At 35.1% G+C, this 19,582-nt stretch overlaps 1 protein-coding gene across 1 annotated transcript in view; it reads left to right on the forward strand.

Annotated features, from left to right (window-relative positions):
• Positions 1-19,108, forward strand: part of LOC107084733 (mannosyl-oligosaccharide 1,2-alpha-mannosidase IC-like) — a 67,586-nt gene extending 48,478 nt beyond the window's left edge. Inside the window, exons 3-10 of the mRNA XM_015374709.1 lie at positions 799-893; positions 5,232-5,355; positions 5,528-5,621; positions 6,847-6,962; positions 8,850-9,069; positions 12,894-13,066; positions 15,766-15,881; positions 17,713-19,108. Coding sequence (XP_015230195.1) covers positions 799-893; positions 5,232-5,355; positions 5,528-5,621; positions 6,847-6,962; positions 8,850-9,069; positions 12,894-13,066; positions 15,766-15,881; positions 17,713-17,854 — 1,080 coding nt within the window. The 3' untranslated portion in view covers positions 17,855-19,108. The remainder of the gene's footprint in view (positions 1-798; positions 894-5,231; positions 5,356-5,527; positions 5,622-6,846; positions 6,963-8,849; positions 9,070-12,893; positions 13,067-15,765; positions 15,882-17,712) is intronic.
• The last annotated feature ends 474 nt before the right edge of the window (positions 19,109-19,582 follow it).

Consider the following 19,582-nt stretch of genomic DNA (forward strand, 5'->3'; position numbering starts at 1 on the left):
TCCATTAGCTCCTATAGTGATGTGTTATTAGATATTCACTCAAGCTTACATAGTTACATAGTCTCATCAAAATCACTGCAGAGTGCAAACAGCAAACTGCAGAGTCTGGCAAAGACTACTCGTACCACATAACAATAATAAAACTGAAGGTCAGTGGTGCCGTCCCATCTGGTTACAGTTTTTTCTTTCATTGTTTTCCTCAGTATCCTCAGGTTTTCTGCTGAATCACAGCTCAACAATGTAGCTGCACCCACACTTTTCTGTTTCTTTGACTTTGACTTTACATATATGTCCTCCCTCGCTTCCTCTTTGCCTCTTTGTTTTCTTTTTTTTAAGTCTCTTATATTAACTTTTCTCTTTTCTTTTCACCTCTGCTGCCTTTGAATCCCTTCAGACATCTGATTCTCAGAATTTTAATGTGTTGCACTTCTTACTCATCATTCCCGCTGGCAAAAGGTTTTGTGACTGATAATTTATTGATGTGACAAATGTTGCGTTAACCTTGACCTTAAAGTCATTAAAGATTAGGAAGAAGAGCCATTTTAAGAGATATATAAAAAATGATATTCGTTACATTACAGTTAACAATGTTCTGTTGGATCAAGCGCCAAGCTTTGAATAATTAGATTTGGTTAGATGATTTAAAGCTTTTTATTCTCACTTTGCCACCATGATTTCTTTAAGCTTAGAAGAAATTAAATCTGCATTAATATTTTTTGTGAGGATAAAACATCCATGTGTTTTTTTCATGTACATGGTGCTCACCAACTTTCCTTTTTCTTTGTTTGTATTTTTCAGCTTTTCAGAAATAAAGCAGTGGAGCTGGGAGAAAAGCTGCTACCAGCCTTTAACACACCAACAGGGATCCCCAGAGGAGTCATCAACTTGGGGAGGTGAGGCTCAGCCGCAGTCTTCCACTCTAACTGTCATCCAACTGCAAAAGGCCATCAGAAAACCTAGACTCAATCAGTCCCCAGTCTATTTATATACCACTATAAATTAGTGAACAAAGAAAGAAAATATATGTTGTGCGTCTGTTAGTTAGTGTGTAAAAGGGAAATTCTCAAATTCAAATGTAATATCATATATAAACCTTACTCAAGTCAGTAATTGTATACAAAAAGGGAAGCCTGTTTTGCACACTGGTGTTTATCTCTTGAAATATGGTTGATATAAATTTTGGTTGATATCTTATGACCAGAGATTGGTAGAGTAGCCAGGATTTGTACTTGGATAAAAACATCAACACTTGATATAGGTTATTTTTAGGTTAAAGTAAAAAAGTGTCATCCACAAAAAAATAAATAAAAGGCTACTAAGTACTTATGTAGGAATGATTAATCTTATTCAATTTTATAAGTTTATTGATCCATATTTTGATATTTTTAATTATATTAATATATAATAAATTACATTATTATAATAAATTATAATTTTGGCTGAAGAAACACTCCTGAATCCTAAAATGTAAAAGTTTTTAACAAATTCTCACCATTGGGGATGTATACATTTAAGAACCAACCAAAGTGCTTCCATTAACAAATATCTGCTTTTTACTGTTCACTTTCTCTCCAAGTGGCACCAACCAAAAATACCTCCAGACAAAGATATGTGGGTCTGGGTCTTGTGAAACTGATTAAAACATGTTTGATTCATCATTCAGTGAAGTAACTCAAGTGGGTAGGGTACAAAAAATTCTACTCAAGCATTAGTAACATTACTTCAAAATAACGTTACTTAAAATGGAGGTTAAAGAAATGTTAATGTAGAGCTACTCTTAGAAGTAGGTGTTTTTTTTTTTTTAAAGCTCGTCCAGGAATTGTAAAAGAGGAAATTTTAGTTACGACCCAACTTTACTAACAGCTAATGATAAACAAAAGCTCAGATTCCCACAAAATTAAAATGTTACATTAAAATACCAAATTATGTTCCCTCCAACTAGGGCTCTTTTAAACTTTTTCTGCATCAAAGTGGCCTGTTGCCGAAAATTACTGACAATAGTTGCTGCAACCACGTTCTTGGTTATATCAGGTCTAATCCAACCTTTATTGGTAACTGTAGATCGTGCTTTACTAAGCCCACAGATTAAGCTAATGCGTGACCAGTTTTACACGCCGCCATGCAAGCGTATAGTAGAACACGCTTGCATGGGTTAGCAACAAAGTTTGTATTTTGATTTCTAAGTTAAACACAAAACGAACTATTACCTCAACATAGGCCTTTAAACCACTAATCAAAATTATTTTTTCTATATCCAAAATCAGATTCTTTTGTCATAACTTGTGTAGTATTGATCTAAAATACGGAATGCAGTGGCTCTTCAAATACTGATTCCAGCTAGTGTCCATGCCTGAGGAAAATTTAAACCAAACTCTTTAACGGCCAGTCTTTTCTAATATTTTCTTCCTCTTTTATTTTAAAACACTTTAATACAACAATGAACAGACAGCCTCTCTTAGAAATATTATTTGTGAACTTCCCAACTTGATAAGTGCCTGCTGGATAGGTGTCAGTCACATACAAATAAGTTCTAAAAATCTTTTTTAGTATGTAATATTTTTTCTTTCAGAACTTTTATTTGGGCTTTTAGTAGATGCAAGCCCATCCACAAACATCAACAGAATAAATCAGCTGAAATACATCTGTAATACATTTTAAAGATGTTAGACAGACCATAGAGGAAAAAAAACATATAAATTGCAATCTGCATCCAGTATTTAATATTTACATACATTTTAAATAAGGCAAAAATACTTCACCGCAGACTCAGTTTTATTATCGATGACTGTTGAGTGACAAATATTTTGTTTTTTAATGGTTTAATGGTTTTTTAATGATTTGAATAATATCTGCATGGCTGCTGTTGATATTTTATCCTCTATTACTTATTGCCTTTTCAGCTAAATCTTTAGTGACAGTTTTATTAATACCAGTCATGCATAACTACTTTAAGCTCTTTTTTTTTATCTTCGTTTACCTTCTGATCTTTGCATCTTTTCATCTTTTCATCTGAGTTTAAGAATTTTTGTGCAGAAACAAAGATATAGAAGCTTAACAGAAGCAGATCTGATGAAACGATAAATGCTGATAAAATACTGTTTTTTGCTGTGAAATCAAATTATCATTGTGAGCTTGTAATCCTGTGGCGTTATTCTTCTGTGATTTTACTATGCATGAACACAAAGCCAAAAATGCCATATCATATGTTCCCTTTTGAGATTTTATCTAAAATATCTAACAACGCTTGATTGAATAATCTCTTTTTGACTCCTTTGTAAATCCCACTGTTGTTAGTCCTTCTTCTCTCTTCTCCTAATCATATCTTCTTTTCTGGCACCTCTGTCATCCACCTGCTACCAATTACACTCGCAGCCACACTGGGCAGCTGCTGGTAGATTTAATTACCTTATTCTCCAGTTAATTGCTGAAACATCACCAGCATGTGCCGATGTTGCAGATGGACAACGAGAGCCATGCCGCTTATTAGATAAAAAAACAAAATAAACCCCCCAAAAAATGCATCAACAATGTGTTAGTGAACCATATACGCAATCTTAAGGTGTACTGTAAGTTATCTTATCTTGCTTAAAATGGAATTGAATGAACTTATTTTGTCCCCTTGGCAAGGAGTTTATCATTTCTTTGCTGCAAATCAAGAAGGATTAAAAGTTCAGATGAAGGAACATGGGCATACAGGCAATATGCACATAAAAAAAAAGAGATAGACAACATGAATGAAAAACACAGACATAAGTTCTCAACCATTTACCAGTTGAATGAGAAATTAAAAGATATTATATTGAGGAATAAAGACTTGTATATACTGCTATGGGTGTGTATTTTTAACCAAATTACTTACTAATAGATATATCTGTAGAACTGAATGGCTTACTTTAATAAAGCTACAGCTTAAGATTATGTTTTGAGTCAAATAATTAACTTTTTTTTTTTAAATCTGTGATAGTGCAAAGACAGAATATATGAATCCATAAACATCAAAATAGGCAAATATACCCAGATCCAAGTGGAAATCAGTTTCAGCCATTTATACTGTATGTATGTATGTATGTATATATATATATATATATATATATTTATATATATAAAATGTTCTAACAGTTAGATATTTAATGTAATGTCCTCAATTTGCAGGACATTAGAGTGTGCGTCTTGTTAACTCAAATTCTTTTTTTCTGAAGTCTACTAAAATGGCTTGAGTTTCTTAAAAGGGGTAAAAAGATAAATGAATTTGTGCCTGTAATGCTCATCCATCTTCTAACACACCACCTGCTGATCTGCACCTCTTTGTAGATGCTCTGACTGATTCCTCATAAACAGAAAACCACGTATGACTTCAGCCAGCACGACTAATGATATAGCACGCAAAGCTTTAATGGGTGCATTCATCAAAGCACAGAATCAGATGCCTGCTTCTCCCTAGTTTTTCTTCCATATATCCACCCTCCTCCTAACAATCCAGCTCAGTTCATTATCCGTTATCTGATATTCTTCAACAAGATCTTCCTGTAGTCCACTTTGTCCTCACCGATCATTTCTGACTGAATCATTTTCATAAATTTGGTGATGTTACTGATACATTTTATTCTCTAATGGTGCATTTCTTTCATCATATCATTTCTTGTCCATTTTTGAAGCTTTCATGAGGGATAATTTTTAAGTTCACTTGAAAAACTTTACGTTAGTCATAACTGGCATTAGAAATGACATATGCTGAAGGTTGTTTCAGGGATTTTACTTTTAAAATGTGCAACTTAGATTGTTACACATGTCTAACAAAATTATTTAGTGTATGGAATTCATTTTCACCATCGTAAAATAAAAAATTTCAGCCCTGTGTTCTGCTGCTGACTTCTAATTTACTGCCTCACAGCATTTTACTGAGAAATATTAAACTATTTGCATGTATAATACCTTCTTTCTATTACTGGATCTTGTGTCACAAATCTCTTCTTCTTAACTACCATCATTTCTCTGTTATTGGTTTTGGTTTCAGTTCATTCCACTCACATAATCCCTTTGGAAAAAAAATCCTATAAAGGTCTATATTGGGTCACAAACTTTTCAGTTTAAGTGTGATTTAATTACATAGCAGTAAAATTTAGTTTATAAAGCCAAGGGGTTGAAATTATATTTATAGGGAATTAAATTACATTTTAAAAAATCCTTAAAATACTCATAATTATCTTTCCTAAATATTCTTTCTGTTGCAGTGGCACCAGTTGGAGCTGGGGCTGGGCTTCAGCTGGCAGCAGCATCTTGGCTGAGTTTGGGACCCTTCACCTTGAATTTGTGCATCTGACAGAGCTATCTAAGAATCCTGTCTTTGAAGAGAAGGTACATATTACTCAATAATAACCTTATTTTATGTAGTTTTAACTTGTTTTATTAACTTCTTTTAACAGTTGAAGTATTACATGTTCACTTTCTTTAGTTTTAATTAAATTAGCTTTATTTATCTTTTTTCACTGACTATAACTATGAAACTAATAAGATCTGATTATGGCAGGTGATGAGCATCAGAAAGCTCCTGAACAAGATCGAGAAACCTCACGGCTTGTATCCCAACTTCCTCAGTCCAGTCAGCGGCAACTGGGTCCAGCGTAAGTGTTGTAGTTTATGTAGAAGAGTAATTTAGGGACCTAAAAATATTTTTGTCCTTAGGTCAGTTTTATAATACTGGTTCTTCTCTAAAGGTTAACCGTTTTCTTATTGGTCAAAGAGGATTGCAATAAACCTGAAAGGCAAATAAGTCTTGGAGATTTTATGCCATTTTGTTTTTTTTTTTATGTTGCATAACTTCTGTTATGTTCTCCATAGTATTAGTTAGGATCACAAGAAAGTTAAGTCCTTGGACTTACTTTCTACCTTTTCTTATCCATTGTACAAACTGTAAACAGATCGTACAATGGATAAGAAGTACGAACTGTAAGTTGTCATATATGTTCAAAGCACTTTTTGGTGCTCTTCTGACAATCGCCCTCCTTTCAGTTCAAACATCACTTAGTACCACTGACAATCAGACAACCATCGCTCTGGGTTATTTGAATAATAATAAGTTAGTTTGTAAAAATAGGTATTTTCAAATTACCTATGAGGCAGTGGGGGAGGGGCTTAAGGTGATAAGATGGTTATGTGGGGGGAATGGTGCTAATCTGTATTATTATAGCAGCTAATTGTTGTGGAGGAGCATGCAGGGAAACTGAACAGTACATAAATATCTGCAGAAAGAAAAATAAGCTCCGGCTCCCCTCGTTTGTCTGTGTCAAGGACAAATGCAACAGCACAGCGATAACCTTGTGAAGGAGTCTGCTGAGGTATTTGTGTTTGAGTGGAACCAGAGGAATAGACAGACCTGCGCTTGTCTCCGCTGTGATATCATACTCATTGTTATTCAATGTTGACAGCAAGAGGAAAATAGAGCTTGTGATTCTTTTATTTTTTTTTGTTTTCTTTTGGAAAATGTGTGTGGTGAATATTAATGTTTTTTTTTGTTTTTTTGGAGAAAGCTCATTTCCAATTTGTGAACTTTTAAGACTTTAATGCCAAACCCAATCATACTGATTACATTTTAGTGCTTCTATGATTAGGTCAATTAAATTTAGTGAATTAAGAATAACTCAGATTAACTCAAGGGACTAAACTGCTTGCATGGACTTTACTGCTGGTTCAACCTACAATGAGTATGCTTTTTGTATGTAGTAATTTTTTAACTGTGTAGAGGAATTTAAATACAATTGTTTTTTTTTATTATTAAATATTAGAAAATGTTATGTTGAAATTATTTATGGAAGTGTTGATTTTTCCTCTTTTCCTTTTTTTTTTTAGATCATGTTTCCATCGGTGGCCTCGGAGATAGTTTCTACGAGTATTTGATCAAATCCTTCCTAATGTCAGACAAGACAGATGTGGAAGCAAAGAAGATGTATTACAGTGCACTTGATGTATGGAAATCTTTATCTTTTTTATATCTTTACTCCTCTCAGAGGACATGCATGTATCCAAAAGTAAAATATCACAGAATAATTCCTTCTAATTTATCAAAGCTTTTATACCCAATTCAAATCAAACAATGTTTAGGAGTAAATGCTGCCTGATTAAATTAAATTAAAATTAAATTGAACTTTATTGATTTCACAATGGTGAAATTAACTCTCTGCATTTAACCCATACCCTTTAGGGAGCTGTGGGCTGCCACTGTGCAGCGCCCTCTGAGCAATCGGGGGTTAAGGGTCTTGCTCAGAGCTCCAGAGTAGCAGTCTGTGGGAGTGGGTTTCGAAATCACAACCTCAGGATTCCAAGCCCTATGCCCTAACCACTAAGCCGCCACTTCAGAAATGCTTTTACTTGGTAGTTATATCCATCAAATGAACAGGAAAACAACAGTTTAATATACCTGACCAGCTGACTACTGATCAGAACATAGTGTATATCTAGATGGGACTTTCTTGTTAATGAAAACTACAGAGCCAACTTGTATATTACTGGTATAAAGCAGTAAAGTGTGGAGAATATCTGTGCTAGAAAGGCTGTAGGTTTTCTTTCATCAGCTTTGCAGCTGTATAAGGCGTTTTTAATTACTGGAAAACCCATATTTTAAACAGAGTTTAGTCACCATATTCAATATAACACCTAGATTGGTCAATACCAGGTGACCTTTGTTAGATATAGTCAAAAAAAAATTATGTAGAATGCTTTGAGACCTCACATACAGTAAAATGACCTACTGTGAGGGTGTAGCATGCACAGGCTGAAATACTATTTACAGAAAGTTGAATTCAGAACTTTTGGCTTCATATCTAACATTAAAATGCAACTAAGAGGACATTAAACATGTTTTGTGGGAAGTATCTAAAACCTCTTAATATATGAACAATAAAAAATAGAATCTTTCTATATGCAGTAGGATAACTTCAAGCTGCTTTTAGGATTACCTAATTTACCATCAAAGGGTCAAGCCTAAGGCAAAATACTAATTATGAATTATCCTTCTTCATTATGACTCAGAATTTATTGCCAAGGACCAAAGATGAATTATATATTATCTGATTCATGTCTGTTCAAAAATCTAAGGTGAGGGCAAAGTGCAGCTAATTACCTTTGGGATTGGAATAAAAATGGACTGCTAATTAAAACAACGTTAAATGAGAAAACATTTTCCAATTATGCTCTGCTATGATTACCAGTAACAACCGCTAATTAGTGTCTAAATTATCAGTCTAAAGCCTAAGGAAAATATACTTTCTTAGAACAGGGGGACTATATTTTATTGTTCCATATATTAATGTATTGTTTTCTGTTTTCAGAACTGCATCCTTGTTGCAGCATTCTTATCATTGGTATACAACGTTCAATAATAAACTGGCTGGCTATCAATTAATTACATATGGGAACTAAACATGCTGGAGATAATATTTTAATTTTCAGGTTGATTAAAATAACATAATTAAAAGAATACACATTAGTTACAATGGGTCTGGAACTTCTTTAACTTAAGTTGTTGAATTGTTTTCTAATTTAGCATATCTATATTTAAAGTCAACCTAAGCTGCTGGGCAGTCAGATTTATATAGAGAAAGATTTGCATGTGTTTTCAGTGAGAATCCTTATTTTGTTTTTTTGTTTTTTTAAATATTAAAAGAGCAACACCTGGGGAGAAACACATTTTATAGAAATTATTTTGTAGATGACTCCGATGCACTGTGCTGTTGTCATGCAGACCTCTTCCCCCACATAGAGAATAACTTACTTTCCAAAATTTCTAACTAAGTTTGTTGAATTTTTTGAGGTTTCAGCCCAAAATTAAATATTCTTCTACTTTGTTGCTGCAGGCGATTGAAGCTAACCTGGTGCAGAAGTCACCTGGTGGCCTCACCTACATGGCTGAGTGGAGGGGCGGCATCTTGGACCACAAGATGGGTCACCTGGCCTGCTTCTCTGGGGGCATGATTGGCATCGGAGCTGATGATGGTGTACCAGAGAAGAGGCAGCATTACCTTGACCTCGCTGCCGAAATCACACACACATGCCATGAGAGCTACACCCGCTCAAGTAAGTGGACGTATCAGGGAGATTCAAAGCAGGGTGTCAGCATTTAGATGGTTCCCTGTTATGCTTTTGAGTTCTATAAGACAATCTGTGATGCATTGCTCTACTGTTCTAGTTCTATTGTCACTATTAGAAATAGATTTTTCAAAGAAGTTGAATAAAATATTAAGACAGAACTAAGTAGTTATTCTTTGTAACTATTAAAAACAGTTTGTTAAAAAACAATAAATGTTTGTGTTGCTGTACTTTTATGTTACACTCATATAGATTTGACCTCCACCAAGGAAGTCATCTTTTTACGAGAGTTTGTTTTTTCGTCAGTCTGTCTGTCTGTGTACAGCATGACTTAAAATCTTTTAAACAAATGTTTATTACATTTATACCAGAGGTTCCAGATCATAATAGAGATACAGGATTTTTTTTTCCAAAGGATTCTTTAACATTGTGAGATAGTGATTTACGGAGGAAACAAGCAGTCCCCCCCAAAACCAGAGGGTGGCAGAAGTGACTATTGACAGCTTCACCATTGGACTCCAAAGGTCATGTTCCAGACATGCAAAATTTAGATAAAGGTGTTGGTCACAATATGATGCAAAATCTGCTGCTTGGCAGAGGCCTGCGCTCTCTGAGTACTTTTTTTGTGTTTACATATTGAGATTATGTGCATATGATTACTGTTCTGAGTCTACAAATACTAAAGGAAAGTTAAGTGGATTGAGAGAAAACGGTACAAAAAGCACAAAACCAACATGATGACAGTGGCCTTAAGAGTATTGTTAGGTATGCCACTTGAAATATAACTGTAATGAATATTTCTTTTAATTGAATAACTGAATATATTTCTCCTGTCTGACACTGCAGCTCACAAGCATAAAACATATAATCATTTAAACATAGCACTAAAGACATCAAATTTAGAATCATTTCATATATGACATCTTAAAATATCATTATCTTAGTTCCTGTATCTTCATGGGTCTCACCTCTTAGATTTAGCTCTACCTTTTTCGATATCTTCCAAGGTCTGATGCGCTAATTATTCATATCTGTGCTTCTTGCTCTCTTTTCTGTTTTGTATAATATATATATATATGTGTATAATATATATTAGGAGATATTAATCTCTATTTTATGCTGCCTATTTCTTGTTAGGAAAGGTTAATGTGGAAGATGGCAAGAAAACAGACTAGGGAAGTGAAGCTGAAAATGAAAATGGCCTCAGGCTTTTTAATTTTTATCAATGAAAGGAAGAAGCTTTCTAGGTGGTTGCATCTCAAGAGATAGGGAAAAGGGCCAATGTAAAAGGAAGCACATTACATTTATTCTCAGCACAGAAGTAGTTTCTAAAACTAAGAGTCATTTGAGGAGGAAATCTAAAACTTATGCAGCTAGTTTTGACTCCACTCTGAAATAGTGGTTAGACTTGGCACCAAAAGATCCTAAAGTTGCACAGGAGGAAAAGTTTCTGCACCATAAATTTAAATAAATTGTGTAAATTGACTGTTGGTTTTATTGGATTCATATTTTTATTTTACTTCTCAGATGAGCCAAATGAGCCAAAATTGACTAATTGTTCAACTCATAAATACTTTATTAATTCTAAACGGATATAAAGTGTTGTTGTTACTTTTTTATTTCTTCTCCATAGGGTTGTGGATGTTTATAGCTGTAGGTAGGAAGGATCTCCTGCAGTGCTCTGTCTTTATCTTTCCTATACAACAAATTATATAAAATTCTTTGAACACTTTGAATCTTCAAACCCAATAAGCTTCTCCAGCTTTCCTTTTTGTGATCGGCAACCAGGTTCTATTGCTGAACTATTTTGAATACTAAGCATATTTTCATTAGTAGACCTCATCAAAACATTGCAGTCAAGTTTTGGATTTGAAAATAAGGGAAATTTTGCAACATCTGCTGCGAGCCACCCGACTACCAGTCCAACTCCTATATGCATTATATTTTAAGACATGCACAAGAAATTTAAAGTAAATTCCTGGCCAAAACGGGAGACTTGACAGCTATCCATCAAAGAGCGATAAAATATATGAATTTGTCCCCAATTACTTCCTTGCACTCTATGTGTATCTAAACTCTGATACCATGAAGGTTTATTGTTGCTGCTATTTTAAATCTCTCAGCTTTTCAACCAGTAACTGATGGGCAGAAACCAGTAAAGAGAGAGAAAGGTCAGTTTCAGTATGAACATTTAAGCAACGTCTTGCACTCTGGTAAAAAGATCTAGCACAAAACTGAATACAAAAGTGAGTTCTTATTCCTAGTTAAGGGGAATTTCTATCTAAGAGTTAATTTTGCACAAAATGCATGTTAGCACTGACTGGTTCAGTCTTGACCTTTTCAGAGAAAATGTTGCCCTCAAGTATTTAATATGATTGAGTGACTCAAGCAAAGCCTCTCAATACTGTCTGAAGCTTACACCCTATTTTGTAAGAAGCTGCGGTTAAAGCTTAAAGGCAACTGAAAAGTAATATCTCTAGATATGTTATTCAAATTTCTCAGTGCAGTCTAAAAGCAGTTGATTTACATGGTATCCATATAAAAATGGCAAAAGACAAGAGCGGTGAAGTGGCCAAAGGTGAACGCCATGAGTCTGGCCAGACGCTGTCTCTCCCCAGCACTGCTGCTCTCTGCCCAGCTAGATAAAAGGAAGTACTGACTAATCCAACTGTCCTCCTAAGGCAGTTCTTGGAGTAGGTGTTGGTAATCTCCAAACTGTTTCTGTCTATATATTGGTTGGACCAATAGACATTGATGGTGTTGGATCTGTCAGTCGCTCGATAAAATCCCTGCCAGATTTAGCTATAAACTGTCGCACTGATTAGTGGACAATAGTTTAAAATAATGCCTTTGTTGACCTTGCATTGTTAATGTAGAACATACTTTCAATTTCTAGGAGAAATTAAAGAGTGTTTATACTTTGACTGTCCTAAGATTCACTGGCATGTTGTACAACAACAGATCGGCGCTTTGATTTACAAACTGTTGGTTACTAGCAGCGTCGTCTTGGGAATAATTACTAAGAAAGGAGCTTATGCCTGTGCCAACTAACTAACTTAGATCTACAATCAATAACAGATGAGTAATCAGATTCAATCATAAAGTATGTTAATAGTGGGAGGGGTCTGTGGTACAGCAAATAATATAGAACAAACTGTGCAGTCTATAAAAGTAGCAGTTTCTGCCTGATCCAAACTGGAGTGGTAATCTACCTTTTACTTATGAGAGTGTTTTAAAACTGGTTTAAACTTTATTAGTATTTTTGCAAGTGACTTGAAGGTGATGCATTCTTTGGGTTTAAGAAAAACACTTAACAGTTCCTAGCTTTGATGCTTCCTTCTGTGATGCATGCTTCCCTGCACACTATAATGAGTGAGCTGACTAGAAAATTGTGCAGCCTGGATGCTGCTATTTGTAGACATTTACTGAACATCATCATACCTGCCTTTATTCAGATTCCCAGTCTGTAGTTGAGGTCACTTTAAATTAGTATAAAATCAGTGAAAAGCACAAGGATAAATATTTCCCTTTTTTAATGAACACATTAGATGAACATAGAAACTTTCAAATCTTTTGATGCAGATGTTTTTGTCTTACTCATCATAAAAATAGAATTCATTCATCTTGTAAAGAACTGTTCTTAAAAGCAGCCTTTAATTTTTTTTAAATGAGTTATAAACAGTGAACAGAAAGATCATGTCCAAATAAGAAAATAAATTTCATGGAAGAAGGAAGAAGTGCACATTAAATATTTACTAGCTGTTAACCCAAAAGGATGATTTCCTTTAACTCTGTTTTCATGTCTCTTTCAGCAACTAAACTGGGACCCGAGGCCTTCAGATTTGACAGCGGAGCAGAAGCTACTGCTACAAGACTGAGTGACAGATACTACATCTTGCGACCAGAAGTCATCGAGAGCTACATGTACATGTGGAGACTGACCCACGACCCCAAGTACAGAGACTGGGGATGGGAGGCTGTGGAGGTGAGATCAATAATTAAGCATCAGTGCTTGTTTTAAAGGTCGGACCATTAGATTATCCCATAAAGGGTAAAGAACCTCCTTTGTGTTTTTTTGTTTTATTTTGTTTCATCCAATTGCTTTAGGGATAAGGAGATTCATTGTCTTATTGTGGTTCCAAAAATGGTTAAAAAAATTACTGGACTTGTTTTCCAAGTTTGAGGATTTTTCAGTTCCCATCCAGAAAGCTTTCTCAATTCAAATGTCTGAAGTAGTGTTGAGTTTCAGACTTATAGAGTCTTAATCAGTTTAAAAGGGATTATATACATTCTGAAAATTTGTTCTTCTTCTCTTCTCCAAGTTCTTCTCTGTTCAAAGACCAGAATTTAAAAGCAAATCATTTATCTTGAAGTGACATTAGAAAGGAAATAGACAAAATCTCTTGAAGTAACACAAAGCTGTATGACAATATCTGGACATTTATAGTTAACAAAAAGTTCAAATGCATGAAGCTTGACTTGGACATTATATTCAGAAGTGAGCCCAAACGGAGCAGCAGTAGTGCTCTAGTAGTGCTCTCTGGTATGTACGAGCAAAAATGTCAACAATGCTCCCTCTGAACTTTTCAAGAGCATTTTCCACCCTGTACAGAAGATCAACCAAGCTTCTGGACATTTTACCGTGAATAAAAAAAATGCTGCTTTTACATATCGTTCTGGATATTTGTTATTTTAGGCAGAAAATTACTGAATAACGTGACACTGTTTTTTATTAATAAAAGGTTAGCCTACACCTCAATTTGTTCTCCCTCCCAAAGATGAGTTTCGACTTTCTGATCTAGAAAATCCTTTCCTATATTTCTTATGAACATTTCCAGTTTAATTTAGCATTTAGATTTGAAGCTTTGCAGCATACATACGATTATGTAAAGTTGCTGTCTTAAATGTTCTCACCATTTCTTTAAATAGAATTGAAAAAAAAAAAACTTTAACCAGTGGAACGCTGTAATAATCCCATTTTATTTTTAATTGGGGGACAGAGCAGAGTACAATTTTGTTATCTGTATGTCTCTTACTGGTCAACTGAATTATCATTTTCAAGGCTGTCCTCACTTATTAAATCAAAGCCCTTTAACATGCTAAATTATCATAAACCAGCTCTCTTCATATTATGTAGCACTACACATTTGCTTGTAGAGCAGGCAATCCTGCTACCATGAGATGAAAGCACTATTATTAATGTGGCAATAGGCAGGATGTTAAATGCGGTAAACTTTAGAGAGCTGGCGTGAGAGAGTTATCATTAATTTAACTCTCACAAGAAGAGGAAAGATCAGGCTGATGAGTTTGACAGGCCTATAATTATCAGGCACAAAGGTTGGAAGCGGTGTGCAACACTTCTGCTCAGGAACATCAAGCATTAACACACCAGGGTCGTTGTTAATTAGCACGTATAAGAAAGCCCCTTTGTAGCAAGGATGATAATGAACTAATCCGCTTGGCTAGCTTAGCCACTCTCCATTCACCCATGTCAGGTTCAACATTGCTTGGACCTTAGCTGTGATGCTGGCTGAGCGGATTGTCATGTTTTACAATTTACATTTCCTGTAGACGTGTGTGCTGTGGTTGATCAAATCATTAGTTTTTTGTTAAATTAAACATATTTGCAGAAAACCAAAAGAGAGTTGCTTTAGCTGTACAGTTTACAGCAAAACCTCAGACTTTAAAGTATTTCAATGGGATTTTACATGATACAGCATAAGATACTGTAGGGTGTCCAACTTTGAGTTAAATGAGGATTCATCATTTATTTACAGATATAAATAGAAAATTCCCCACATTTCCTGATTTTGTTTTCATCCATCAATCCTTGATATCTGCATGTTCATAAGAAGGAGTAAAGGAAGCCAAAGGACCCCAAGAGAACGTATGCATGTAAAAGGTGTAGACACCAGGCCGAGATTCAATCAAGGAGGCAACTGTGCTACCAAACTGTAACCTGTTGTTTTCAGAGTTCATCCATCCATGTGTAATTTCACCTCGGTATAAATTAAGCTGGTCTGTCTCAACAGTTTGTTAGAGAACATTAGAGAACAGAAAGCATCGCCAAGACCAAGAATCACAGCAGACGTGTTAAATTATACATTTTGGACCACAATTAAAATGTTGCATGGAGGAAAACTAACACTGCATAAACATTATCTCCACTGTGAAACAAAGAGTAAAACTAAGAGAATTGCCTTTGGAGGTTGTAAAAGACAGAGATCGGGTTGAATGACCCTCAGTATTCAGAGGAGTATGTTGAATGGTTAACCACAAAGCATGCTCATGTTAGAATGGTCCAGACCTACTAATCCAAGGATTTGAAGCAATATTTGATATTCATAAATGCCCTATATTCAGTATGACTAAGTTTAACAAAATATTTCTCTAGATGTACAGTAAGATACTAAATTTGCAGCTAAAGGTGATAGAGTATGAATACAAGTGCCTAGGATAATTTGCAGTTAAAAAAAAAATTACATTCATTCCTCCTCCTCATCATGTTTGTCTGTCACAAACTGCAATAAAATACTTTGAGGATTGTGGTTGTTCCTGACAATCTGAAAAAACAATATGAACTTTTGCAAGGTGCCGTGAAGATTATTGAGTTTGTGCGGTCAGGCTTTAAATGGTCTTGATTTGTCATTCACCTGTAACCTGACCCTTCCTACCTCCTGTTAGGCTCTGGAACAGCACTGCAGAGTGGAGTCTGGTTTTTCGGGGATCCGGGATGTTTATACCATGACAGCCAGCCACGACAACATGCAGCAGAGCTTCTTCCTGTCAGAGACACTTAAGTAAGTCCCAATTGCTTTTTTAAATCTTCCCACTGCTGAGAAGAAGGTGATTGTAGGATTATGCACCACCTTTCATCTGCATGAAAGTAATACCAAGTCAGAACCTGAACACTGGGGATTCATCTTTACTTTGTATCTGTTCTGCCTACGAAGCACAATCGTGACAGGAATCAAACAGACACAATCTCTGCTTCAGATGTTTATCAAACTTTCAATGACAGACTTTTAACCCTTCAAGGAAGATTTAAAATATTTGCAGCCATTAAGCTACATGAACCACTCAGTGTAGCTTAAAATGTATAAAATAAAATAGTGTTTTTTCTTAAGTTGACAGCAGTGGGAACCTTCAGGTCAGTAGTCAGAAGACAGCACTGCTGCCACACTCAGTGCTGCACTGCTCCTAACATGGATGCTCCTTTTAAAGTAACTAATCGTGACTGGGAAGAAATCCCTAATGATGAATAATTTATATTTTATATCAGAGTAAGGGCAAAGCATTGCAGGCTGACAACTGGGGAGGAGGTTCTTAAACATGTTCAACATCAAGAAAATATTCTGTTTAAATGACTCTTGTGAAGATGCAAGAAGGCAGTTGCAACAGGACAAGCTTTTCCTTCACATAGAATAAATAGGTCAATGAGGTCAAAGGATGATAAACCAGTGCAAAATCACTACAGCTGGTTTGCTTATAGATGGTACAGCAACCTCTGTGACCAAACACAATTTATTTTTGTTGGTTTTGGATATTAGATACTTTTCCACTTTTTTATTTAACTAAATCAATTTAACTAATGCTTTCTGCTTAACTTAAATTAGCAGCTAGACCCTTGTAGATGTCATACTTCAGCATTATCAGAATATAATTTACACCATGTACCATGTAATAATATTATCTCTGGTAAAGTGATGTTGAGTGATGTTTTGATATATTTTCTACTAAAATATTAACATAAGAAGGGGAGCTATGTTTTTCATAAATTCATTCAACTGTGCTAAACTTTTCCTCTTTTCTAACGATTTATTGTCCTTACACTGTGACAAGTAGAGCTCAAGAAATTCATTCTATGCAATTCATTCTTCCCCATGGGAAGCAGTGGGCTGCCATTTTTGGTGCCCGGGGAGCATTGTGGGGTTTAAGGGTCTTTGCTCAGAGACCCAGAGTGGCAGTCTTTGGGAGTGGGTTTCAAACTCACAATCTCAGGATTCCAAGCTCTATATGCCCTTACCACTAGGGCACTGACTCCCCAATAAACTAACAGTAAAAAACTAATAAAAAATTAAATAGGAACCGAAATAAAGAATTAACTCAACAGAAAAGACTAGAAAAAGAAAAGACTGTGCAGAAAGTGCAAAAAATAGTGGCTCTAATCTGAAGTACACTTGGAAAAGGTAATTAAAAACCCATATTAAAAAAAATAATGTCTACTTAGTTTGTCACAGCTTGGATTGAGGTTCTCTGACATTAATAAAAGTTCATATCATGGTAAATATGATTCCCCCTTTGCTAATTCATACTTCCATGTTTTTCCTATTTGTTTTACATTTCTATATATTAGGTAATTGCACATAGTTTACCAATTTTTTTAACCCTACTTAATTTAGCAAATTGCTTTGAATAGATTTAATATATTATAATTGGACATTTTGATTTTGTATTTATTCATTTTATCTTTATCTGATAGTAAAAGTAGTTTTATCTGAAATATTTATGTGTCCAAAAATGAAGAAAACAAGGAATGACCAGTAGATTTCTTTAGCTCCTTCTCTACTACATAAACACTAATTTGGGGTAATGCATTTTGAATAAAGCTGTTTTTTGTTGTTTGTTCAGGTATCTTTATCTGCTCTTTTCTGACGATGACCTCCTCTCTCTGGAAGACTGGGTCTTTAACACCGAAGCTCATCCGCTGCCTATAATCCGTAAGAGCTGCCTGCAGGATGAAGTAACAGAAGAAAAGACCGTCTCTGAATAAAACCACTCACCAACCAAGACGTAGATAATTCTGCACAATTTATGTGTGCACAGTCAAACAAAAGTTGCAAATACCAATTCAGTGCAGATTCAGGGTCTTATAAGGAGTGTGTGGTTGACTCCCTGTTCCTTTCAAGTAAAGGATGTTGTCGTTTTATGCTGTGATTGTATATCCTTTCGCCGAGGTTCCTTCCTACTGGCACTTCTTTTTTGCGGACAATCAAAACAAACATGACTTTCATGAAGAGATACCTTTTTCTTTCCTTCTTTCCTCTGTGAGGAAACCACTTTAACGTACAGACCCAAATGTATGGGAGAAGGTTTGAACTATGGGCTATACTGTCAGAGAGATACGAACCACTTGATTTTCGATCATTATTTTAGTTTACTTTTACTGATGACGTTTTCCCTTTAGACTTACTTCTGCTTTTCTTTTGTGAACTCTTTAGCCAAAGGTTCTATCTGTCGCCCTCTTTTAAAGTAAACTGTTTTGATGAAATTTAAAGGAAAGAGTGAAATAATGTACAGATAAACACAAAATGTGACTCTCTAATCCACCTCGAAACTAATTTTGATGTCATGTTTCTTATTGAAACAAGGATGAATGCATTTTTTTAAAGGACAGAGATGTCAGGAAAGAGGCTTTGTCTTATGCATCCAGGGACCACTTAAAAAAATGTGTTTCCAGTCTATGCTCTGGTAATTTTTTTGTTTTCCCAACAGAACCGTGTTTGCTTAGCCTTTCACAATACAATGGAGCACTCTCCGTCCTTTCACTGTAAAAACAAAGCATCAAGAAAAAAATGAAGACATCTGTGAACTAGCTTCAGATGCCTTTTCTTTTGGGAGTTTTCCTGCCTTCACATACAGCCACAGTGATGTTGCAGGTTTTTAAGCTGCAGAGACAAGCTTTTATTTTCTATCACTGTTCTGTTAACAGTTGCTCTTCTGCACAGTCGTGGAGTGAATGTGCTATATATACAGACGAAGTGAGTGGCACCTGTGTGAGCTTTGTCTTTTCTTAAGTTTCTGTCTCTTTTTCGTTATCTTTTTCTAAAACTTCAGTCATTGTTTTTCTGGGTTCTCTTTAATTTGCTTCCCTCAGGTGTTTCAGTAAAAAAAAAAAAAAAAAAAAGTCTAATTTTAAGTCTAGTTATTGCTGATATTAATTATTGTTATGACCAATTCTTACTGTTTGATTTTATTTTGATTGTTAAATATTTTCAAATACTGATTAAAAAGAAACTGTGCAACTTTGTACATTTAAAGCAATCACATTTGTTGTGTCGTTCTTTTTAGTGCGCTTGCTTACATGCACTTGCATTTGTGTTTTCATACTTATTCACCTCTTATTGCAGGAAACATCCTGCAACCACAAAAAATAAATGCCACTTATCTGCCTTTTATATTTCCTTTCACAAGATTCATTGGAGGTTTAATTAAAAAGGGGACTTTTTAGGGTTGAGGAACCATACAGCAATCATAAACAGAAATGACTATGTTTAGCCGCTGCGCCTCACACAGCGTGACTAGTCAGCAATTTGAGACTTCATATCATCTGCTCCGGTTAACTTAGCATCAGCTGCTGCCAGCTGAATCCTAATTTCAGCGTATGAACCTTCAGGTAATTTCACATCCACTCATAATGCGTAAAACATGCATTATTGCCATTTAATTGTAATTTAATGGGGGTACCTATCAAATGTCATGGATCTTGTAAAAACTGTTT

This window comes from Cyprinodon variegatus, unplaced genomic scaffold, assembly GCF_000732505.1.
Source record: "Cyprinodon variegatus isolate N-32 unplaced genomic scaffold, C_variegatus-1.0 Scaffold6, whole genome shotgun sequence".
NCBI classification, from domain to species: Eukaryota; Metazoa; Chordata; class Actinopteri; order Cyprinodontiformes; family Cyprinodontidae; genus Cyprinodon; species Cyprinodon variegatus.